General features: G+C 47.2%; 1 protein-coding gene across 1 annotated transcript in view; it reads left to right on the forward strand.

Annotated features, from left to right (window-relative positions):
• Nucleotides 1–25340, forward strand: part of ubap2a (ubiquitin associated protein 2a) — a 253109-nt gene that overhangs the window by 196019 nt on the left and 31750 nt on the right. Inside the window, 6 exon segments of the mRNA XM_072497225.1 lie at nucleotides 6563–6632; nucleotides 12842–13028; nucleotides 15987–16078; nucleotides 16268–16315; nucleotides 22713–22794; nucleotides 23480–23688. Of these exon segments, the coding sequence (XP_072353326.1) occupies nucleotides 6563–6632; nucleotides 12842–13028; nucleotides 15987–16078; nucleotides 16268–16315; nucleotides 22713–22794; nucleotides 23480–23688 (688 nt within the window).

Consider the following 25340-nt stretch of genomic DNA (forward strand, 5'->3'; position numbering starts at 1 on the left):
GACAGGTTTTCCACTCCGGATTAGATGCAAAAAATAGAGGGGTGGCAATACTGGTGGGGAAACGGGTACTGTTTGAGGCTAAGACCATAGAGGCGGACAGTGGGGGCAGGTACGTGATGGTGTGTGGCAGATTGCAAGGTGAGGCGGTGGTGCTGGTGAACGTATATGCCCCGAACTGGGATGACTCGGGTTTTATGAAGCGTATGTTGGGGCGCATCCCGGACCTAGAGATGGGAAATTTGGTACTGGGGGTGGTGGGGGGGGGGGGGGGGGGAGGGGGAGACTTCAACACGGTGCTGGACCCAGGGCTGGACCGGTCCAGATCTAGGACCGGGAGGAGGCCGGCAGCGGCCAAGGTGCTTAAGGGGTTTATGGGGCAGGTGGGAGGAGTAGATCCCTGGAGATTTGCTAGACCGAGGAGTAAGGAGTTTTCCTTCTTCTCCCACGTCCATAAAGTATACTCCCGGATAGACTTTTTTGTCCTGGGAAGGGCGCTGATCCCAAAAGTGTCAGGAACGGAATATTCGGCTATAGCCGTTTCAGATCACGCCCCACACTGGGTGGATCTGGATCTAGGAGAGGAGAAGCAGCAGCGCCCACTTTGGAGATTAGACATGGGACTGTTGGCAGATGAGGGGGTTATGTGGAAGGGTGAGGGGATGTATTGGAAGATACCTAGAGGTCAACGATGATGGAGAGGTCCAGGTGGGAGTAGTATGGGAGGCGCTGAAAGCGGTGGTTAGGGGAGAGCTGATTTCCACAAGAGCCCACAAGGGGAAAGAAGAGGGTAAAGAAAGGGAGAGACTGATCGGGGAGATTCTGAGGGTGGATAGGCAATATGCGGAGGCCCCGGATGAAGGGTTATACAGGGAAAGATGGAGACTACAGACTGAGTTTGACCTGCTGACCACGGGTAAGGCGGAGATGCAGTGGAGGAAGGCGCAGGGAATACAATAAGAGTATGGGGAAAAGGCGAGCCGACTGCTGGCCCAACAACTTAGGAAGAGGGGGGCGGCGAGAGAGATCGGAGGAATTAGGGACGGGGAGGGAAGGATGGAACAGAGGGCGGAGAGGGTGAACGGGTGTTTAAGTCATTCTATGAGGGGCTGTATAAGTCCCAACCCCCGGAGGGGAAAGAGGGAATGATGCACTTCTTGGACCAGTTGGAGTTCCCGAGGGTTGAGGAGCAGGAGGTGACGGGTCTGGGAGCGCAGATTGAGGTGGAGGAGGTGGTAAAAGGAATCTGGAACATGCAGGCAGGAAAGGCCCTGGGACCAGATGGGTTCCCGGTGGAATTTTACAGGAAATATGTGGACCTACTGGCCCCACTCCTGGCGAGAACCTTCAATGAGGCTAAGGAAAGGGGGACACTACCCCCGACGATGTCGGAGGCGACGATATCGTTGATCCTGAAACGTGACAGACCCGCTGCAGTGCGGGTCACACAGGCCCATCTCCCTCCTAAATGTAGACACCAAGTTACTGGCCAAGGTGATGGCGACTAGGATAGAGGACTGTGTCCCAGGGGTGGTACATGACGACCAGACATGGTTTGTTAAAGGGAGGCAATTGAATGCCAACATACGAAGGTTGCTGGGGGTAATAATGATGCCCCCACCGGAGGGGGAGGCGGAGATGGTGGCGATGGATGCAGAGAAGGCATTCGATAGAGTGGAGTGGGACTACCTGTGGGAGGTACTGAAGAGATTTGGATTTGGAGAGGGGTTCATCAGATGGGTTCAGTTCCTGTACGGGGCCCCCGGTGGCAAGCGTGGTTACAAACAGGCAACGATCCGACTATTTCCGATTACATAGGGGCACAAGACAGGGGTGTCCCTTGTCCCCGTTACTGTTCGCGTTGGCAATCGAGCCATTGGCCATAGCGCTGAGGGGCTCTAAGAAATGGAGAGGGGTGCTTAGAGGAGGAGAGGAACATCGGGTGTCATTATATGCGGGTGATCTGCTGCTATATGTGGCGGACCCAGTGGAGGGGATGCCTGAGATAATGCAGACACTCGGAGTTTGGAGAGTTCTCGGGATACAAATTGAACATGGGAAGGAGTGAACTATTTGTGATGCACCCCGGGGAACAGGGCAGGGGAATAGACTATCTGCCGCTGAGGAGAGCAGCAAGGGACTTTCGATATCTAGGGATCCAGGTGGCTAGGAACTGGGGAACCTTGCATGAACTTAACTTGACACGACAGGTAGAGCAGATGGAGGAGGACTTTAAAAGGTGGGACATGGTGCTCCTGTCATTGGCGGGCAGGGTACAGGCGGTCAAAATGGTGGTCCTCCCGAGGTTTCTTTTCGTGTTTCAGTGCCTCCCCATACTGATTACAAAGGCCTTCTTCAAGAAAGTGGATAGGAGTATTATGAGCTTTGTGTGGGCTGGAAAGACCCCAAGGGTAAAGAGGGGGTTCCTGCAGGGTAGGAGGGACAGAGGGGGACTGCCACTGCCGAGTCTGAGTGATTACTATTGGGCCGCCAACGTGTCTATGATATGTAAGTGGATGAGGGAAGAAGAAGGAGTGGCGTGGAAAAGGCTGGAGATGGTGTCCTGTAGGGGAACAAGTTTAAAAGCACTGGCGACGGCGCCGTTACCGTTTTCCCCGAAAAAATACACCACAAACCCAGTGGTGGTGGCGACTTTGAAGATTTGGGGGCAGTGGGGGGGGTGACGGGTGCCTCGGTGTGGTCCCTGATAAGGAACAACCACAGGTTCGTCCCGAGAAGGATAGATGGGGGATTCCAACCTTGGCAACGAGCAGGAATTGTGAAATTGAAGGACTTGTTCTTGGACGGGACGTTCGCGAGTCTGGGAGCACTGGTAGAAAAATAAGAGTTGCCACCTGGGAATGCCTTCCGATATATGCAAGTGAGGGCATTTGCAAGGCAACCGGTGAGGGAATTTCCGCAGCTCCCGGTGCAAGGGACCCAGGACAGTGTGATCTCGGGGGCATGGGTCGGTGATGGTAAAGTGTCCGATATATACAGGGAAATGAGAGACGAGGGGGAGACGATGGTAGAGGAGCTAAAGGGTAAATGGGAGGAGGAGCTGGGGGAAGAGATTGAGGAGGGGCTGTGGGCAGATGCCCCAAGTAGGGTAAATTCCTCGTCCTCGTGTGCCAGGCTCAGCCTGATCCAATTCAAGGTTCTACACAGGGCGCATGTGACTGGAGCAAGGCTGAGTAGATTTTTTGGAGTGGAGGATAGGTGCGGGAGGTGCGCGGGAAGCCCGGCGAACCACACCCACATGTTTTGGTCATGTCCGGTATTGCATGGGTTCTGGGTGGGTGTGGCAAGAGTGATCTCAAAGGTGGTGGGGGTCCGGGTCGAACCAAGCTGGGGGTTGGCTATATTTCGGATTGCAGAAGAGCCGGGAGTGCAGGAGGCGAGAGAGGCCGTTGTTTTGGCCTTTGCATCCCTAGTAGCCCGGCGAAGGATTCTACTTCTGTGGAAAGAAGCTAAACCCCCGGGCGTGGAGGCCTGGATAAACGACATGGCAGGGTTTATAAAATTGGAGCGAATAAAGTACGCACTAAGAGGTTCGGCTCGGGTTCACCAGGCGGTGGCAACCGTTCCTTGACTATCTCGCAGAGCGATAAGGGAAAACAGGAAAGACAGCAGCAGCAACCCAGGGGGGAGGGAGGGAGGGGAGGGTACATGTGGGTCCTTGGGTTTTTTTTTGTTCTTTTCCATGCTAGTTTATAATTATATTTATTTTTTCAATGTTACTATTTCTTTTTCTGCACTTGTTAGTTAATATATTGTTTAAATAACGGTCAATGTACATTTTGTTACAAAGTTGTAAAAATGGAAAATTCTTTTTGATCGAAAAACTTTACTAAAATATATATATTTTTTTAAAAGCGCCCCTCTTCCTTCTCATTGTATCTTGAATTTCTCTGGTCCTCCATGGTTCTCTAGGCTTGTTACTCCTTCCTATTACCCTAGAGGGAACATGTTGGACCTATACACTTTCCATTTCCTCTTTGAACCCCCCCCCCCACCACTGCTCTTCTGTAGATCTCCCCACCAGCAACTTGTTCCAATCTACCATGGCCAGATCCTGCCTTATTTTACTAAAGTCTGCTCTCCCCCAATCTTAAGACCTTTTTCTGCAACTTGTCCATAACAAACTTCAATTGTACCATGTTATGGGCGCAATCACTAAAACGTTCTCCACCATCACAGAAACCATCTGTCTGGCTTCATTCCCCAGAATTGGGTCCAGCACTGCACCATCCCTTGTTGGACCCTCCACATGTTGAGCTAAAACGTTCTTTTGTATACATTTTACGAACTCTGCTCCATCTAAGCCCTTAACATAATGACTAACCCAGTTAATGTTGGGAAAGTTGAAATCGCCCACTATAATTACCCTATTGCGCACATGTTTGGTGCTCAATTTCCTGCTGACTATCTGGGGATCTATAATAAACACCTAGCAATGTGGCTGTCCCTTTTTTTTTTTCTTCCTGAGCTCTACCCACAAAGCTTCATTTAACACCACTCCCAGGATATCATCTCTCCTTACTGCAGTAATTGATTCCTTAACTAATAGTGCAATGCCTCCCCCTTCCCTGTCCCTTCTGAAGATTCTGTATCCCAGGATGTTACACTGCCAGTCCTGCCCCTCCCTCAACCAGGTCTCCGTGATGGCTACTATATCGTAATTCCACGTGTCAACCCTCGCCCTGATACCCTGGGCATTCAGTCTTGTCTTACTCTCCTGAAACCTTTACTACCGCTGTATTCCCTCTGATTGCTTTCTGTTATACGTTGTGTTCCTATTCTGCTAACAGTTTGCGTCCCCCTCCCCCTGCCTAATTAGTTTAAACTCCTCCCATCAGCACTAACCAGTATGTTCATCCCAATCTGGTTCTGACACAGACTGTCATGCTTGTACAGATCCCACTTTCCCCAGAACCTGTCCCAATGGTCCAGGAATCTAAAACCCATCTTCCTGCACCAACTTTTAAACCATGCATTCATCTGTGGTATTCTCCTATTTCTATACTTGCTAGCGCATGGCACGAGGAGTAATCCAGAGATTACAACCTGAGCTGTCCTGCTTTTTAGTCTGCAGCCTAGCTCCCTGAATTCCTGATGCAAAACCTCATCCCTCTTTCTACCTATGTCTATGCCATTGGTACCACCATGTACCATGACCTCTGCCGTATCACCCTACCCCTGACTATGGAGTCCCCTATGACTATTGCTTTTCTGCTCTTTGACCTTCCCTGCTTAACAACAGAGCGAGCAGTGGTGCCACTGCTCTGGCCACTACTGTTGTTTCCCCCTGATAGCCCCCCCCCCCCAAAGACAGTACCCCAAATGGTATATTTGTTAGAGAGAGGGACAGCCACGGGAAATTCCTGCACTGACTGCCTGCCCTTTCTAGCAGTCACCCATCTGTCTGCCTGCACCTTGGGTGTGACCACCTCTCTATAACTTATCTTTGCTCCCACAATCTGCATGCTCTTAAGTGCAACCAACTGCTGCTCCAACTGAACTACTCTATCTGTGAGGAGCTGCTATTGGGTACACTTCGTGCAGATGTAGACACCCAGAACACTGGAAGCGTTGCGGACCTCCCACATCTCTCAGTTCAAGCACTGCACCCCGCTGACTGACATAACTAATCCACCTGGACAAGAAGCCCTGTATAAAAATTGATAATTTTTAAATAATTTTTTTTTTTTTTTTTTTTTTTTTTTGCTCGATTTAAGAGGAAATGTTTGCTGCCTGGATTTTTAATGGGTCTTGATCCATTGATATGGATTTTACCTTGTAGATAGAGTTCAACCACTGATGGTTCAATATCACCCCCGAACAGTGAGAAATGGCTTGCGCTTAATGCTTCTCTCACCTCGAGGGTAGGTCGCCATCTTGCATGTACTGTCTGTCTCTTGTTGAGTGGGGAAGATGAGCAGTGGCTCAATGCTTTCCTACGGAACAAGAAAACTGATACATTAGCATACACCAACTTTATCCAAGTGGCTGATTGGATACCAGTTTTGGGTTTTTGATCGTGCTTTGGTCAGTGAGTAATTGGGAGTATTTCAAATCTGATATGCCACCAGGGCGGCAACATGCCATGAGGATTCAATGACTATGATTACAAAAAATGCATGTCTATTCGCTGATTATTGAACCTCCTGTAATGGCCACATTTCTACTCTCTGGATCAGACCCTTGCCCATTGGTGCCATGGTCTAGACTGCAGTCCTTAAAATATCTTAATTCCCAGTGGTCTCCCTCCAATGTTGAGTGTTGGTTTGGTGAGTCACACGCCTCAAGACTCTGGCACTCCTCTTAATATCGTGATAAGACAATGGCGGCAGAATTGGGCCATTCAGCCCATTGAGTCTGCACCGCCATTTAATCATGGATATATCTCTCAACCCCATTCTCCTGCCTTGTTGGCCACCCATCAATTCTGAACTCGTGTGCCTGTGTCTTCTTTGGTGTTTAGGTTTCTATGGCACTACAACTAAGTCATGTATAGCTCAATTTTGCTTAACCATTGTTTTCTTGCAACAATTCTTTTATGCAGTTCTTTGCCAAACCATCAAAGCAGCAGCCTTACTTCTGCTACTTCTCTACCTGCAAGCTCCTCACATGCAGTAAGTATGTAAACTTTTTAGAGTTAAGTTGTTATCCTTAAGTGTAGTATTTTTCCAACGTCCCAAAAGAAATCCTGCTGAAGAATCTTCTACCTTAATTTCGGTGAATGTCATAATCCTCTTGTGTTTGTATCCAGTACACACCAAAGTGTTAAATGGCAGTTTAACATGTGTAAAAAGCTTTGTTTTATTTTGATTTTACATTTGAGGTTCAATAACAATTTGTTTGAGCTGCTTTTAAGAACCAAGAGGAGCTAAAGGTTTCAAATGGCAGCTAGGACATGAATAATACTGAGGAAGTAGTTGAACCGATTGACAGCTGCAGTATGAGCCAGTCGGAGGAGAAACGGTGCAGGAGAATCACAGAAAAAGTGGTAGCGAGGAGTCAACAGGATATGGGCAGAGGACAAGCATGTGGAAAAACAGTGTTGGAAACCATTGGGTAAAAGTGGTGCCAGGATGTTTGCATTAGTCCGACTGATTCTTTGAGATCAGGTAAAAGCAGAGTCCGAGTACACCTTGAAGGAGCAAAGTCCGGACCATAGCACCAATGTGTAATGGACTAAACTGGAGAGAACAGCAAAGTGTAGAAATCTAGCTCTTAAGAAGCATTTCTATAATCATTGTCGAGAATCTAACACATGTTGCCTCCCTGGTGCCAGGTTCAAGGACATCACCGGGAAAGTGTAGAGTATACTGCTGAATGAATGGAATGAACCAGAAGTTGTGGTAAGCAGGTCAGGTTTCAGAAGCTATGGAGAAAGTTGAAACAGTAGACCTAAAAAGTAATAATCTCTGGATTACTCCCTGTACCATGTGCTAGCAAGATAGGGAGGACCGATGCCTGGCTTGAGGCATCATGCAGGAGGGAAGGTTTCAGAATCTTGAGGCATTAGGATCAATTCTGGAGTAGGAGACACCTATTCTAAAGGAATATGTTGCACTTAAAAGACTAGATGCAATAAAAATATATATTTTTTGAAAAGACTAGAATATTGTAGCTAAATTTACTGAGGACACATGGATAGGAAAGCAAGTTGTCAAGAGGACATTGAGTGGGCAGAAATTTGGCAGACTGGGGAAAATGTGAACGTGTCTAATTTGTCAGGAAGAATAGAAAGCAGTATATTATTTGAATGGAGCGAGACCGCTGAACTCTACGGTACAGGGGGATCTGGGTGTTCTGGTACGTGAATCACAAAGTTGGTATAAAGGCGCAGTCAGTGATTAAGACGGCAAACTGAATGTTGGTATTTATTGCAAGGGGAATAGTATATATAAGTAGGAGGTTTTATGCTGCAGTTGTGCAGAGCATTGCTGAACCACATCGGTGAGTAGTGTGTACAATTTTGATCTCCAAGAGCAAAGTACAGCACAGGAACATAGGTCCTTCGGCCCTAAAGGCCTGCACCGACCATGCTGCCCATGTTAGACAACCTAAAACCTTCTACACTTCTGGGGTCTGTATCTCTATTCTCATCCTATTCATGTATTTGTCAATACGCACCTTAAACGTCCCTAACTTACCTGCTTTCACCACCACCCCCGACAGTGGGTTCTAGGCACCCACTGCCCTTTGTGTAAAATAAAAACTTCCCTCTCACATCTCCTCTAAACTTTGTCCCTCGCACCTTTGTCCCTAGTAATTGACTCTGCCACCCTGGGGAAAAAGCTTCTGACTATCCACTCTGTCCATGCCCCTCATAATTTTGTAGACTTCTATCGGGTCGCCCCTCAGCCTCTGTCGTTCCAGTGAGAAACCGAGTTTATCCAACCTCTCCTCATAGCTAATGCCCTCCATACCAGGCAATATCCTAGTAACCCTCTTCTGTACCTTCTCCATAGCCTCCACATCCTTTTGGTAGTGTGGCGACCAGAATTGAACACTATACTCCAAGTGTGGCCTAACTAAGGTTCTATACAGCTGCAACATGACTTGCCAATTTTTATACTTAATGCCCCGTTCGATGAAGGCAAACATGCCGTATGGCTGCTTGACTACATACTCCACCTGCATTGCCACTTTTAGTGCCTGTGGACCTGTATACCCAGATCCCTCTGCCTGTCAATACTCTTGAGGGTTCTGCCATTTATTATATATTTCCCACCTGTATTAGATCTTCCAAAATGCATTACCTCACATTTGTCCAGATTAAACTCCATCTGCCATCTCTCTGCCCCAATCTCCAACCAATCCTGCTGTATCCCCTTGACAGGCCTTATCGCTATCTGCAATTCCACTGACCCTTGTGTTGCAAATCAGTTAAATTTTCCTCCAAATCATTTATATATACTATGCACAACAAAGGTCCCAGAACTGATCCCTGTGGAACACCACTAGTCACAGACCTCCATTCAGAAAAGCACCCTTCCACTGTTACCCTCTGTCTTCTATGACCGAACCAGTCCTGTATCCATCTTGCCACCTCACCTCCGATCCCATGTGACTTCACCTTTTGTACCAGTCTGCCAGGAGGGCCCTTGTCAAAGGCCTTGCTGAAATCCATGTAAACAGCATCCACTACCCTACCTTCATCAATCATCTGTCACTTCTTCAAAACTCGATCAAGTTAGTGAGACACAACCTCCCCTTCACAAAACCATGCTGCCTTTTGCTATATGTCCAGTTACTTCCAAATGGGAGTAAATCCTGTCTCTAAGAACCCACCAATAATTTCCCCACCACTGATTAAACAAAGGAACAACATTAACTATCCTCCAGACCTCTAGGACCTCATCTGCAACCAGTGAGGGTACAAAGATTTCTGTCGAGGCCCCAGCAATTTCCTCCCTTAGTATTATGGAGTGAATCCCATCAGGCCCTGGGGACTTAGCTATCATGTTTCCCAAGATGCCCAACATCACCTTTTTTGATCTCGATGTGACGCAGACTATCTACGCACCCGTCCCCAGACTCATCATCCACCAAGTCATTCTATTTGGTGAATACTGATGCAGAGTACTCATTTAGTACCTTGCCCATTTCCCCTGGCTACCCTCTTGTTCTTTACATACGTATAAAAAGCCTTGAGATTTTCGTTAATCCTGTTTGCCAATGATTTTTCGTGACTCCTTAGCCCTTCTGACTCCTTGCTTGAGTTCCTTCCTACTTTCCTTATATTCCTCACTGGCTTCGCCTGATCACAGCTTTCTCGCCCTTATTTCTAGCCCTTACACATGCTTCCTTTTGGACTAGGCTCACAAATATCCCTTGTTATCCAAGGTTCCAGAAACTTGCTGTACTTATCCTCCTCCCTCACAGGAATTCAGGACTGGCATGTTCCTATCATCTGGCATTTGAAAGCCTCCCACATGCCAGATGTTGATTTACCCTCAAACATCCACCCCCAATCTAAATGATTCCGTACTTACCTAATATTATTATAATTAGCCTTCCCCAATTTAGCATCTTCACCCGAGGACTACTCGTCTTTATCCAACAGTACGTACAACTTAGTTAATTATGGTCACTGTTCCCAAAATGCTCCCCTACTGAAACTTCAACCACTTGGCCGGGTCCATTCTCCAATACCAGGTCCAGTATGGCCCCTTCCCTAGTTGGATTATCTACATATTGTTGGGAGGCCTGTAGTGAACCCCTAACATTGTGACTGCACCTTTCCTATTCCCGAGCACTACCCATGTAGAACAGCACGGTAGCACAGTGGTTAGCACAGTTGCTTCACAGTTCCAGGGTCCCAGGTTCGATTCCTGGCTTGGGTCACTGTGTGCGGAGTCTGCACGTTCTCGTGTCTGCGTAGGTTTCCTCCGGGTGCTCTGGTTTCCTCCCACAGTCCAAAGATGTGCAGGTTAGGTGGATTGGCCATGATAAATTTCCCTTAGTGTCCCAAAAAAAAGGTTGGGTTGGGTTATGGGGATAGGGTGGCGGAGTGGGCCTAAGGGTGCTGTTTCCAAGAGCCGGTGTCAGACTCGATGGGCCAAATGGCCTCCTTCCACACTGTAAATTTTATGTTCTATATTGCCTCGCTGCATGAGCCCTCTGAGGTGTCCACCCTCAGTACAGCTGATATTCCTTCCTTAAGGAAGGATATAATTGAATTAGACGCAGCTCAGGCAAAGTCACTCAACTGATTCCTGGGATAAATGGGGTTACCTAATGAGGAAAGATTGGGCCGAAACCCATTGGGTTTAGAAGATTGAGAGGTGATTGAAATATCTAAAGTCCTGAGGATAATCTAGAACCAGGCGAAATTTTTTAAATATTAGAGGTGTCACATTTAAGACCTGAGATGAAACCTTTTTGAGGGTTGTTGGGTCTGTGGAATTCTCTACCCCAGAGATCAGTAGAAGCTGTGGCTTTGAATATGTTCTGGTTGAGTTAGATTTTTAATCAACAATGGAGTGTTGGGTTATTTTGGGGGAGAGGGGGGGAGCATAGGATCTAGGCTGGAAATTGGAGTTGAGACCACAATAGGTCAGCCAAATTGTAGAGCAGGCTGAAAGGGCCAGATTACCTATTCCTCTGAATTCCGTGTTCTTGTGAAGCAGCAAGGTTGAGGAAGGGAATGCAATGGATGTGGTCTTCATTGATTTTAAGTAATTATTTGACGAAGCACCACATGAAAGGATAGTTAACAAAATTGAAGTTCATTGAATAGGAGAGTTATTGTCAACTTGGATGAAAAAATTGACTCGAGGGCAGAAAACCAGTGAGTTGTGAATGGTTGTTCCTCAGACTGGAGCATGGGTTGACAATGATGTTCCTCGGGGTTCAGTGCCAGCATTACTGCTTTAAGGTATATAAATGACTTGATATTAGATGATAAAATTTGAAAATTATACCAAACGTGGAGGGTCAGAAGATGAGGATACCAAATTGACTGCAACAGAACACTAGCTTAGATGGGTAGACCAGTGACAGATTAAATTTGATGAGGAATGAAGTCATGCATTTTGGCAGAAGGAATAGGGAGAGGCAACATTGATTTAATGACCATTCTAAAGCGAGTGCAGGAACAGAGGGGGGTCATGTGCATAAGAACATAGTAACAGGAATAGGATATTTGCCCTTCGTTCCTGCTCAACCATTCAGTCAGACCATGGCTAATCTGGTTGTGCTCTCAGCTCCACTTTCCTCTTTGCCCCCAATAACCCTTATTCCTTGCCTAACACACATCAGTCTAATTTTGCCTTGAATAAATTCAAAGATCAGCCTACTTTTATATTCCATTCCTCTTGCAATAAACGCCAACATGCTTTCCCAATCACTTGTACCCTCAGATCTTTGAAGCTGGCAGGGCATGTTGAAAGTTTAATTAGCAAAGCAAATAGGCTGTTGGGCTTCATAAATAGAGCCATTGAGTACAATGGCAGCCAAGTTATGCCAAACCTGTATTTTTTTTTTTTAAACTACTCTTCAGAGGGTGCAGAGGAGATTTGCCAGAATGGTTCCAGGGATAAGAAATTTTAATTATACGATTGGGTTGGAAATGTCAAAAGTTGTTCTCCTTGAAGCATAAATAAGGTAGAACAAGAAAATAATGTTCCCATTTGCTGACAGTGCAAATACTAAAGGGACAATTTTGGGCAAGAGATGCACCCGAGATGTGAAGATGAACTCCTTTCATGTAGCCAACGATAATGATCTGGGCCTTGCTGAGCATCAATGCTTTGAAAGAGAATTGGATGGTCACTGAAGGGAAGCAAACTTGGGGTTAAGGGGATAGAGCAGGTTAATGGGTTCAGAAGATGAGGAATTGCATGGTGCAGAAGCTAAGAAAGGCAAGTTTGAAGAAGGTACCAAAGTGACCACACTGCCATTCTCACAGTTGTGATGAGACACATGTACAACTAGTTGGGGGAAACTTAATTTACCTGTCAATTGAATTTCTGTCAACCAGGATACAGTTGTCTCCGAGGTCATGGATGGCAAAGACCTGGTTCATATGAGTGGACTTTCTGAGGGAAAATATTGAGTTGGTGATCATTGGTGTGCTAGGAGGAAATTTGCTAAAAAAGGCGAATAGAGCAGCTGAGATCATTGCCCGTACGACAGTGATGGGTGCCTCAATCCATCCTTTGGAGAATGCCAGACTCTTAAGAGCTGTGGACTTATCCAAAGCACATTTCAGCCTGGAGTGGCAACAAGAGAGTTTGAAAGCCGAGGTACTGATGGATTGGGGTGGTGGCTCTTGTGAAATTCAGTCAGGTAGCAATATGATGCTGTATTGATTTTTTTCTTCTTGCAGCACACAAATGTTGACAGCAGTTTGCAGACAACTGAAACTTTCTCCACTGCTTTGGCATTTACTACAATTACCACGTCATCAGTCAGTGTCTCCAGCAGCCTAAACACTACAAACAGCCTTGGACTGAGTGCTGCGAATGCATCTTTACCAACTGCGACTACACGGGCAGTTCCTTCTGTGTCTTCAGGTAGAAAGCCATTTCATTATTTAGCCTTCTCTGTGCAAAGGAAGCTTTTGTGTATTTCTTTCCTGTTTTATTTTACTTTAAGTGGCATAGAGCGATCTCAAATTTAATTAGCACCCAACAAAATAGTCTCCTTGTATGCATCAACATTAGTTTCTCTTCCCCCACCCACCCGCTTTTTTAAAGTTCTTGTTCCCACCCCCTGCTCAACGTGACCTCATTTTAACGGTTCAGATTGGTGTGACTGTAGAATTGTTGAGCAGGAGGGGATTATTTCTGAATGGGGAGGAGTAGATGGTGCCAAAACAAAACTGTGGAATAATAACCATCCGTACAATATCTATGTCAAACAAAAACAAAGCAGCATTGTAATCTTCAGTACTGTATTATTGTAGGGAAACTGCTGAGCATTACTGACTGCTGTACCAATGAGGAGTTTACAAATTTAGGTGCCCAGCTTCAATAGCATCATGTCCTTCCTCTCCACTTTGTTCTTCCAATTGGGATTCCTGTTGAGGCTATGAGATGGAATACAACACATACTGGGATCTCTGAACCGGTCCCAGGATGGACTCTCTCTCCATGGCGACCATTATGGTTTTGTATGTTGTGACTCCCAAGTTTCATCCAGCATCTCCACTGGGAATTGCAACCCAGGCTTTGGGAGCCCTGTTCTAGTGCAAATAACGACGGTTTTGCTTTATCTGAAGATTGGGTGATGTGTTGGCACTGATGAGGGGTAAGATGATTAGGCACTGCGTTTGGGAGGCAATTCAACATTTCTCGGAACACAAACATATAGTGTACTGTCTGTGAAAAGATTTAGCATGAGGTAGTGAGATGTGGTTGACAGCATAGTTTAGAGAAAGATTGTAGTTCAGTCTTCTAAGTATCAGATGTTATTAAAACTGGAATTGATGGGAATCGGGAGAAGCTCTCCGCTGGTTGAAGTCATACCTAACATGAAGGTGATTGTTGGAGGTCAGTCATCTCCACTCCAGGATCTCACTGCAGGAGTTTCTCCGGGTAGTGCCCTGGGCCAACCATCTTCAGCTGTTTCCTAAATGACCTTCCTTCTGCAATAAGGTCTGAAATGCGGGTGTTCACAGATGACTGCACTGCACAATGTTTACCATTCACGACTCCGATACTGAATAAGTCGGATGTCCAAATGCAGCAAAACCTGGACAACATCCAGGCTTGGGTTGACAAGTAACAACTCTCGCACCACATAATTGCCAGGTAATGACCATCTCCAACAAGAAACTCTAAACATTGCCCTTTGACATTCAGTGGCATTACCATCACAGAATCCCCTACTATCAGCATCCTGGGGATTACTGTTGACCAAAGCCTCATCTGGACTAGCCATATAAATACTGCGGCTACAAGAGCTGGTCAGAGACTAGGATTCCTGTGGTGAGTAGCTCTCCTGACTTCCCCAAGCCTGTCCACAACCCTGCGAGACAAGTCAGAAGTGTGATGGAATACTATCCCCTTGCCTGGATGAGTGCAGTTCCAACTCAAGAAACTTGACACAATCTAGGACAAAGCGGCATTCTTGATTGGCATCTCATCCACAAACATTCATCCCCTGCACCACTAACACAGTGACAGCTAAGTGTACCATCTACAAGATGCACTGCAGGAACTCGCCAGGGCTCCTTACACCTTCCAAACCCCTGACCATGTTCATCTCGAAGGACAAGGGCAGCAGTTACCCGAGAACACCATCTGGAGGTTCCCTCCAAGGCAATCCCCATCCTGATTTGGAAATATATTGCCATTTCTTCAGTGCCACTGGGTCAAAATCCTGAAACTTCCTCCTGAACAGCACTGGGTATACCTACTCCATATGGATTGCAGTAGATCAAGACGGTAACTCAACATCACCACCTTAAGGAAATTAGGGATGGACAATAAATGCTGGTTTAACTAGTGAAACTACATGGATTGCTGTAGATCAAGAAGGTAACTCAACATCACCCCTTAAGGAAATTAGGGTGGACAATAAATGCTGGCTTAAACAGCGAAACCTGCATCCCATTAATGAATGAATGAAAACACTCATCCTTGGAGTAAATGGGTATGTATCCCTTCATAAATTTGCATGAACATTTTTTATATCTTGCTTTATAAAGCTAGTGTTTAGCCATAAGGTATAAAACTTGACTGCTAATGCTTTGATCTGACCTTGTCTAAGGTTGGATTTTTAATTGAGTAATTGAATACCTTATTACACTGTTAGATTTTAATTTATTCTCTAAGTTCAAGGGTAACCCATTGAGTGAGCCTTTGCTGCCTATGAGTTGAGGAATAACCTTGTGCATGCACATTATGCAATGTTCTTTGGACAAGTTAAACAAAAGAATAGTTGACCCTGTGTATTAGTCCCCTTCACTTTCTGGTCTTTGGAATTGGTGGACTAACCACTCGGATCATGACTTGAAGGTTGAGGGGGGCGGGAATAAAAAGAAAACCATATCTTTCAAAAATTAGCTGATAAATGTTATGCTAAGGATGTGTTTCCCGACGACCAACTAATTACTCTCTCTAATTAAACTAATCTAATCTAAGCAAGTACTGACTGCATGCTATCCTGTAGTAAATCTGTTTGTCTATTACTTTATCCTGGTTGACCTTCATTGATCCCCTGTCCCTCATCTTTTTCCATATAATTACAGTGATACTAGTCTCTTCCATCCTCACGTCTGTTTCTCTAACACTGGCCTACTGCATGTTGGAGACCTTTGCTCTTTACCAGCTGAGGTGTGTGCACACCGTTTCTAGATTTCAAAAGGGTGTGGCGGTGGGATGGAAGGCATGTATATGAAGGGTGATTAAATTAATGCAGTCAGACATTCAATGTAGTTACGTGATGTACTAAGCTGAAATAGTAGAGGGACAGGCCTTTTCTCTACAAGTTGGATGTATTTTAATACAGCTACTTTCTTATTACAGGGAAGGCTCCACCAAATCTTCCTCCAGGTGTGCCTCCTATTTTACACAATCAGTACATTGTTGGACCAGGGGGACTGCTGCCTGCATACCCAGTAAGAGTGAATGCACTTATTAGTTCAATGCAAATACTAATTAACAATTGTGTTTGCGGATCAGGCAGAGAAATTGCTTTGATTTGGCTATAAATGTGCTTTGCAGATTAGAAAGTTAAAATTAGTAAACTTTATTCAAATTACATTGTTATTTGGGATTTTGATTTTCTCCCCTCTTTCATACAATAGATCTACGGATATGATGACCTTCAGGTACTTCAGTCCAGGCTACCTATGGTTTGTATTTCTTTTTTGCAAACTAAATGTTTAAAACTGATTTTGCCATAGTTTTTACTGGTGCAGTGTCTCAAAACTCACAACCTTTGGGCCCAGGGCTGTGCCTAGTTTTGGGTCAGGCAGTTTGGGCCAGGTTCGCTTGGAGCATAGGAAAAGCAAAGCTGATAATTAACTAGTTAACATGCCACCACTTCCATGCAACATCTAGCCCAAAAGCCAGTAATTTATTTTGCTCATATAATTCATGGCAGTTTTCGGTATTTCAAATTTGAGACACTACTTGTATCCAGTATTTTTAATGAGGACAGTGACACCTGGGCTCCTGAAGTGAGTCTTGGATTTTGCAGACTCCACAGGATGTCTTAATAGGTGTAATCTGAGGTGCAAGAGGTTGAATGGACTCCTTCAAAACCTTTCTTTTAAACAAATATATATATTTATTCAAATTTTCAACAACCCCCCCCAACAAGAAGAAAGAAACGAGCACAACAATCAGAAATTATACATTGGATTTCCCCCATATACAATAACACCCCATATAACATTTAAAAACACAAATAGGGGAACCCACCCCCCCACCCCCGCCCTTGGGCTGCTGCTGACCACCTCCTAATGCTCCGCAAGATAGTCTAGGAACGGTGCCACCCCCTGAGGAACCCTTGCACAGACCCTCGCAAGGCAAACTTTATCCTCTCCAGCTTGATGAACCCTGCCATGTCATTTATCCAGGCTTCCACATTAGGGGGCTTCGCATCTTTCCATAGTAGCAAAATCCTCCGCGGGGCTACCAGGGACGCAAAGGCCAGAACACTGGCCTCTTTCGCCTCCTGCACTCCCGGCTCGTCCGATATCCCAAATAATGCCAATACCCAGCTCTGCTTGACCTGGGCGTTCACTACCTTGGACATAGTCCTCGCAAACCCCCCCCCCCCCCCCGCCCCAAAACCATTCCAGCGCCGGGCACAAACAGAACATATGGACGTGGTTTGCCGGGCTCCCCGAGCACCTCTCCCATCTGTCCTCCAACGCAAAGAACCCACTCAACCTCGCCCCTGTCATATGTGCTCTGTGAGTAACTTTGAACTATATTAGGCTGAACCTGATGCAAGAGGAGGAAGAATTAACCCTGCTCAGGGCATCAGCCCACAGACCCTCATCTATCTCCTCCCCAAGCTCCTCCTCCCACTTGCCCTTTAACTCCTCCACCGAGGCCTCCTCCTCCTTCCTTCAGCTCCTGGTAAATCGCCGAAACCGTGCCTTCTTCAACCCATACACCTGAAATCATGTCCTGAATCCCACGTACCGAAAGCAGTGGGAATTCCCTCACCTGCTGCCTCACAAACGCCCTCACTTGCATGTACCTGAAAGCGTTTCCCGGGGGTAGCCCAAACTTCTCCTCCAGCGCCCCTAGGCGTCCCATCCATGAACAGGTCCCCCATTCTTCTAATCCCTGCCCGATGCCAGCTCCGAAACCCCCCATACATCCTTTCCGGGATGAACCGATGATTCTCCCGAATCAGGGACCAAACCGAGGCTCCCACCTCGCCCCTGTGTCGCCTCCACTGCCCCCAGATCTTCAGCGCCACCGCCACCACTGGACTCATGGTGTACCTTGTTGGTAAGAGCAGCAGCGGTGCTGTTGCCAGTACCCTCCGGCTCGTACCCATACATTACCCACTTACGGATTATCGCCACATTGGCTGCCCAATAATAGCCGCACAAATTCGGCAGCGCCAGCCCCCTACCTGTCCCTGCTACGTTCCTGAAACACACACTTCACCCTCGGGGTCTTATTCACCCACACAAAACCCATGATGCACCTGCTTACCTGTTTGAAAAAGGCCTTGGGGATCAAAATGGGAAGGCACTGGAACACAAAGAGAAACCTCGGGAGGACCGTCATTTTGACCGACTGCACCCTACCCGCTAGCAAGAGTGGCAGCATATCCCATCTTTTTAAAATCCTCCTCCATCTGCTCCACCAACCACGTCAAATTGAGCTTGTGCAGGGCCCCCCAACTCCTATCTACTTGGATCCCTAGGTACTGAAAGCTCCTTTACGCCCTCTTCAGCGGTAGCTCATCTATCCCCCTTCCCTGGTCCCCTGAATGCACCACAAAGAGCTCACTCTTCCCTACATTGAGCTTATATCCCGAAAAGTCCCCAAACTCCCTAAGGATCCGCATGACCTCCGCCATCCCCTCCACTGGATCCGCAACATACAACAACAGGTCATCGGCATACAGCGACACCCGGTGTTCCCCTCCCACCCAGACCAATCCCGTCCATTTCCTGGACTCAGTGCCATGGCCAGCGGCTCAATTGCCAGTGCAAACAACAAGGGGGATAAGGGGCACCCCTGTCTCGTCCCCCAGTACAGCCGAAAGTACTCCGACCTCTGCCGGTTCGTAGCCACACTCTCCACCAGGGCTCTATATAGCAGCCTGACCCAACTGATGAACCTCTCCCCGAACCCAAACCTCCGCAACACTTCCCAAAGATACTCCCACTCCACCCGATCAAAGGCCTTCTCCGCGTCCATAGCTGCCACTACCTCCGCTTCCCCCTCCACCGAGGGCATCATAATCATATTGAGGAGCCTCCGCACATTTGTATTTAGCTGCCTACCCATCACAAATACTGTCTGGTCCTCCTGAATCACCCCCGGGACACAGACCTCAATTCTCGTAGCCAGCAACTTAGCGTCAACGTTGAGGAGCGAGATCGGTCTATATGACCCACATTGCAATGGATCCTTGTCTCGTTTCAAGATCAAAGAAATCAGCGCCCTGGACATTGTCGGGGGCAAGGTCTCCCCCCCCCCCCCCCCCCCCCCCCCCCCCCCCCCCCCCCCCCCCCCCCTCGCCTTATTAAAAGTCCTCACTAGCAACAGGCCCAGCAGGTCCACGTATTTTCGGGGGGGGGGGGGGGGGAGGAGGAAGAGAGGAGGGAGAGAGACTTCCACCACAGTGCTGCACCCAGCACTGGACTGTTCTAGGTCCAGGATGGGTAAGAGGCCAGCTGCGGCCAAGGTGCTCAGGGAGTTTATGGACCAGATGGAGGGAGTGGATCCATGGAGGTTTGCCAGGCTGCTGCCCCCTCCCCCCCCCTCCCCCCTCTCTCTCTCTCTCTCTCTCTCTCTCTCTCTCTCTCTCTCTCTCTCTCTCTCTCTCTCTCTCTCTCTCTCTCTCTCTCTCTCTCTCTCTCTCTCTCTCGCCTTATTATAAGTCCTCACTAGCAACAGGTCCACGTTTTTCCTGTAAAATTCAACCGGGAACCCATCCGGCCCCGGGGCCTTCCCCGCCTGCATGCTCCCCGATTCTTTAACCAGCTCCTCCAGCCCAATCAGCACCCCCAAACCAGCCACTGCCTCCTCCACCCTCGGGAACCTCAGCTGATCTAGGAATCGTCGCATCCCCTCCTCCCCCGCTGGGGGCTCAGACCTGTACAGATCCCCATAGAAGTCCCTAAATACCTTGTTTATTCTCACCGCACTCCACACCGTATTCCCCCCTCTTTGCTTAACTCCACCAATCACCCTCGCTGCCTCCCTCTTACGAAGCTGATGTGCCAGCATCCGGCTCGCCTTTTCCCCATACTCGTACGCGCCCCCTACGCTTTCCTCCACTGTGCCTCTGCTTTCCCCGTGGTCAACGGGTCGAATTCCGTTTGGAGGTTCTGTCGCTCCCTAAGGAGCCTCTCCTCTGGGGCCTCTGCATACCTCCTGTCCACCCTTAAAATCTCCCCCCACCAACCTCTCTCTCCTCCCTGTGGGCCCTAATGGAGATTAGCTCTCCCCTGACCACCGACTTCAACGCCTCCCAGACTACCCCCACCTGCACCTCCCCATTGTCGTCCCCCCCCCCCCCCCCCCCCCCCCCCCGCCCCCAACAATCATCAAGCTTCCTACCTCCTGATCCTGAATCCGACCCAGCATGTGTTTCATAAATCCGGCATCATTCCAATTTGGGGCATTATACGTTCACCAGTACCACCCGCACCCCCTGCAACCTACCACTCACCATCACATATCGACCTCCATTATCCACGACAATATTCAATGCCTCGAACGACACCCGCTTCCCCACCAGTATTGCAATCCCTCTGTTCTTCGCATCCAGCCCTGAATGAAAGACCTGCCCTACCCATCCCTTTCTCAGCCTAACCTGATCTGCGACCTTCAGATGTGTCTCCTGGAGCATAACCACGTCTGCCTTCAGTCCCTTTAAGTGCGCGAACACCCGGGCCCTCTTGACCAGCCCGTACAGGCCCCTCACATTCCAAGTCCCCGACTATCTCTCCTACTTCCAGCTCCCCTTTGGCCAATGCAGCAGCAACCCAGTCGTCATGTCCCCCCTGCTAGATCCTCATCTAGCCATTTTGCTCCCCCCATGACACTCCCGTAAGTCAGCTGACTCCTGCTGACCCTGGCCTTTCCCGCCATTCCATCGAACCCCCAGTGTGAGAATCCCCCCCACCCCTTGACAGTCCGTGTGCGCTCCTCTCCAGCACCGCCCCCATTCTTCCCTAATGCGGGAAAAAGCCCGCGCTTTCCTGAGCCGGCCCTGCCCCCGCTGGCGCAGCTCCTTTTTGCGGCCTTACCCCCCCCCCCTTCCCCCCTCTTCCTCTGCGGGGCCCTGCCCCCTCAACACCGACGCCCACAGCCCCCACAACAAATCCATTCACCCATCCCCACCCAGCACCCAAACAAAAAGAGCATTCCCCAAACACAGTAAACATCCCCCCCACGACAAACACTCAATTTGAGTCCACCTTTTCAGTCTGGATAAAGTTCCATGCCTCATCAGGCGTTTCCAAATAGTGGTGCCAATCTTGGAATGTGACCCACAATTGCGCTGGCTGCAGCATCCCGAACTTCACCCCCTTCCGATGGAGCACCGCCTTAGCCCGGTTAAAACCAGCCCTCTTCTTAATCACCTCCGCACTCCAGTCCTGGTAAATTCAGATCTCTGTGTTCTCCCACCAGCTGCTCCGCTCTTTTTTGGCCCATCTGAGGACACACTCTCTGTCCATAAAGTGGTGGAACCTCACCACTATAGCCCTTGTGGCTCATTGGCTTTGGGTCTCCTTGCCAGGACCTGATGAGCCCCATCCAGCTCCAGGGGCCTCGGGAAAGCTCCCGTGACATCAGCGAATTGAGCATTGTGCTCATATGCCCCGGCATCGGGCCCCTCCAATCCTTCAGGGAGACCCAGAATCCGAAGATTCTTCCTCCTCGACCTATTCTCCAGGTCCTCGAATTTTTCCGCCCACCTCTTGTGCAGCGCCTCCACCTTCACCGCCAGGACCAAGATCTCGTCCTCGTTCTCCGAGGCTTTTTTGCCGCACCTCCCGGATTGCCGCCCCTTGGGCCTTCTGGGTCTCCACAAGCTTCTCAATCGCCGCCTTCATTGGCGCCAGCGTTTCTGTCTGTCCTCAGCTCCTCAAAGCAGCGTTTAAGAAACTCCTCCTCCTCCTCCTAAGAAACGCCCACGCTGCTTGGTCTCCACCCACCGCATCTTGCTTTTCCTCCGTCGCACTTTCCACTGCATCAGGATCACTTTTTTAACCGCTCCACTCCTGGTCCAATCCATATGATGTCGGAGGGACCTTGCTGTCACCTTCCCACACTGGAAGCCGTCGAACAATTGCCGTTGGGGCCCCTCTGAAGAGCCCAAAAGTCCGTTTCCGGCGGGAGCTGCCGAACGTGCGACCTACCTCGGCATAGCACAACCGGAAGTTCTCTTCAAAACCTTTCTAATACTGATCCACCTCTTTTGTTAAACATAGCTGCCTCCATTCTTGCAGGCATACTGCCAAAAGTATTAAGTGCAAATTCATATGTGGCCTACTTGGCTTGCACCATGAAACCTGTTCCTCTTGCTTCCTGTGTGTTTCTTTTTCTGCACGGAGGTAAAATACAGGACTTGGGATCTTGGTTGACACTTTCCTAGGAGGTCATTTTAAGCTTCAGGAAAGTTGCTTGTTCTCTGTGAGCCAGTATGTAACTGGTAAATTGCTGTTGGAAGAAGCGGTGTGACTGCTGAAAATATGATGTGAAACTCCACTTCTCCTGCATGGTGCATATAGTATTCTGTTTAATTTTGCGAGACTAGACCACAGCTTAACATTTCATAATTATCAAAATTTTCACCATTGCTCTTGAATATTTATCAAACAGTTAAACTTATTGGATTTTAATCTCTATCTATGGTCTTAGTTTCATCGTTATGTAATTTATATTTATATTTTGGTAAAACCAGGATCTGATGCATATAGTTTAACAAATCTATATTCCTTGTCCTCCCTTCTAACACTGCATTGTGCCCCTTCTAACACTGCATTGTGCCCCTGCAACCCCAATTCCTTTCTCCCTTGCTTTTTGCCCACCTTCAAGGATTACTATGGAATGGCATTTCCTGCTCCAGCTGCAGCACTTGCAGGCAGAGATGGAGGTCTTGCAAACAACCCGTACTCAGGTGCGTATTTATGTTCTTTTTTTTTAACCAGTTCAAAAATTGCTGAGTTTAATGTTCCTTGAAGAAGTCGGTGAATGGCAGCCACCTCCGGGCAAACCCCCGCAGTGATCCCCTCGAGGCGAATTTGATTTTCTCAAGTCTGAGAACCCCGTCATGTCGCTAACCCATCTCTGGACTTCGGTCCCTCCATCGTAGTAGGATCCGTTTCCGGGCCACCACGGCGGCAAAAGCCGGGACTTGCACCCAAACTGGCCCCTCCAACACTACCCACTTCCTGACCATTGCTATATTCGCCACCGAATAATTTATCAAATTCGGAAGAGCCCCCCCCCCCATGTATTTATGCTCTTGTACATCTGATTCAGAATGGCTAAAAAAATTGGATGTTGAGAAAATGCCGTGTAGTGCAACACATTTGTCCCCTGCACTGCTATAAGTCTCCAAGAGAAATTGAGCTTTCTACGATATTCCCAATCAGGCTGATTTTATTTTTGTTCAACATATTTTAAACTTGGGAAATCCAATATATTCTACATTCAACTTGTATGGCCTGCATTTAAATTAAACTGTTGCAGTCAGTTATTTTTCAGCCATAGACAAATGGAAGCATTTCTGATGTAACAGTGACAATTGAGAAAATGTTTTACTGAACTTTATTAAATTGTATACAATTCCCATATTTCAGGTGACCTAGCAAAATTTGGCAGGGGTGACTCTGCTTCACCTGCACCAGCAACCACTCTAGCCCAACCTCAACAAAATCAGACTCACCACACCACTCAGCAGGCCTTCTTAAACCCAGCTTTGCCACCAGGCTACAGTTACACAGGATTGCCATACTATGCTGGTATGCCTGGAGTACCTAGCACATTCCAATATGGACCTGCCATGTTTGTAAGTAATTTGTGCTATTATTTATAAAGCCGTGTTTGTGATCAATAATTGAACTTAATGCATCCTGGGAAATTATAAAGCACTCCCCCATATGTAATGGTCTATTTTGAAATAGACCATTACATATCTGCCTAACTAATCTGTTACTCTTTTTTTTCCTGATATGTTAGTCAAGGCACCAGAAGAATTTTCTGCATGTCAAATAATCCAGTAGTATCTTTAAGGTTTACTTTAAACGATGTAACCTCGCTTGTTCATCTTAAAAATATAATACATCAACAACATAAACTCTTTTGTGCATTGTTGTTTAGCTGTAAATCACCAGCACTACAGAATTTTTAAAAATTGCCCAATTCAGTTAATATAACTAATGAGGGAATTGATTTCTGAAAACCTAAACTAATAACATAATAAGCTGGGAAAACTTAAAGCAGAATTTGCTTTATTTAAGACGTGAATACTAAATGCAATCATTTTCAGGCAAAATGGAAGAGACCTTTTCCACATGTTGAGCTGTGAAATGCGGTTGCAGAGTTGGAAATTGAAGCGCAGATTTGTCATCTAATAAATTTGATGATTGAAGAAAAATTCCAGGATCAATGAGCTTTTGAAAGCCTTTGAATATTTTAATCTTGAAGTTGAGGAGCATGCAGAGCTTAAAAAGAGGCATAGAAAACTCTCAGAAAAGCAATGAAAGAAAGAGGAAATACCACATGAGGGCATCAGAGAGGCAGAGAACGTTTTGGAGATCCCAATACATTGCCAGCTGCTTTTACAGTTTAGATTACGAATGGCGAGATCCAGTTCAAAAACAGTACATAATCCTTCAGCAACATTAAAGAAAAGATTGTGTTGAATAGCAGAACAAACTTGATGAGATGATGAAATTACCAGAAACTGGAGCAGCAATTGCACTTCGCAACATAAAGGAAAACCTCAAAAGAACCGTTGCATGTTTCAAAGACCTCTTTGGCCAATGTTATTTCCTCTGGAAAATTGTGAAGCGAAGCAAAATACATTTAATGTCACTCTAAAGAATCAGTTGGAAGAGAAGACTCAGGAATTCACCATCTTGCAGATGGAAGCCAAGAGGTACAACGAGACCGAGATTGAACCAGTTACTATATCTTTGTAAAGACTAAGTTAACTGTCAGATTACAAGACTTCATTAAAACCTACAGGGGTGTGACAAATTTGTGCACGCATACGCCCACAATCCTAGACTTCTACTACAACCCTTTTTAGCGTACACTTTATTTTATGTTACCTCTCTTTCTTCCCACCAAAATGAATCACTTCTCTACATTGAACTTCATCTGCTATTTGTCCTTTTCTAAAGTTCAGTATAGGATTGGGAGTAGACCATCTGGCCCCTTGAGCCTGATCTGCCGTTCGATATGATTGTCCATGATCTGATAGTGCCGTAGCTCCACGTTCCTGTCTGCTCCCCAAGACCTCCCTTTTCAGTCAAAAATCTGTTCAACTCTGCCTTGAATACGGGTGGTGCAATGGTTAGCATGCTGACTCAGTGCCGAGGACCCGGGTTCAATCACGGCCCTGGGTCACTGTCCATGTGGAGTTTGCACATTCTCCCAGTGTCTGCGTGGGCCTCACCACCTTAATTTGAAAAGGAACTCTGCCTTGAATATATT

The sequence above is a fragment of the Scyliorhinus torazame genome, chromosome 3 (genome assembly GCF_047496885.1).
Source record: "Scyliorhinus torazame isolate Kashiwa2021f chromosome 3, sScyTor2.1, whole genome shotgun sequence".
NCBI classification, from domain to species: domain Eukaryota; kingdom Metazoa; phylum Chordata; class Chondrichthyes; order Carcharhiniformes; family Scyliorhinidae; genus Scyliorhinus; species Scyliorhinus torazame.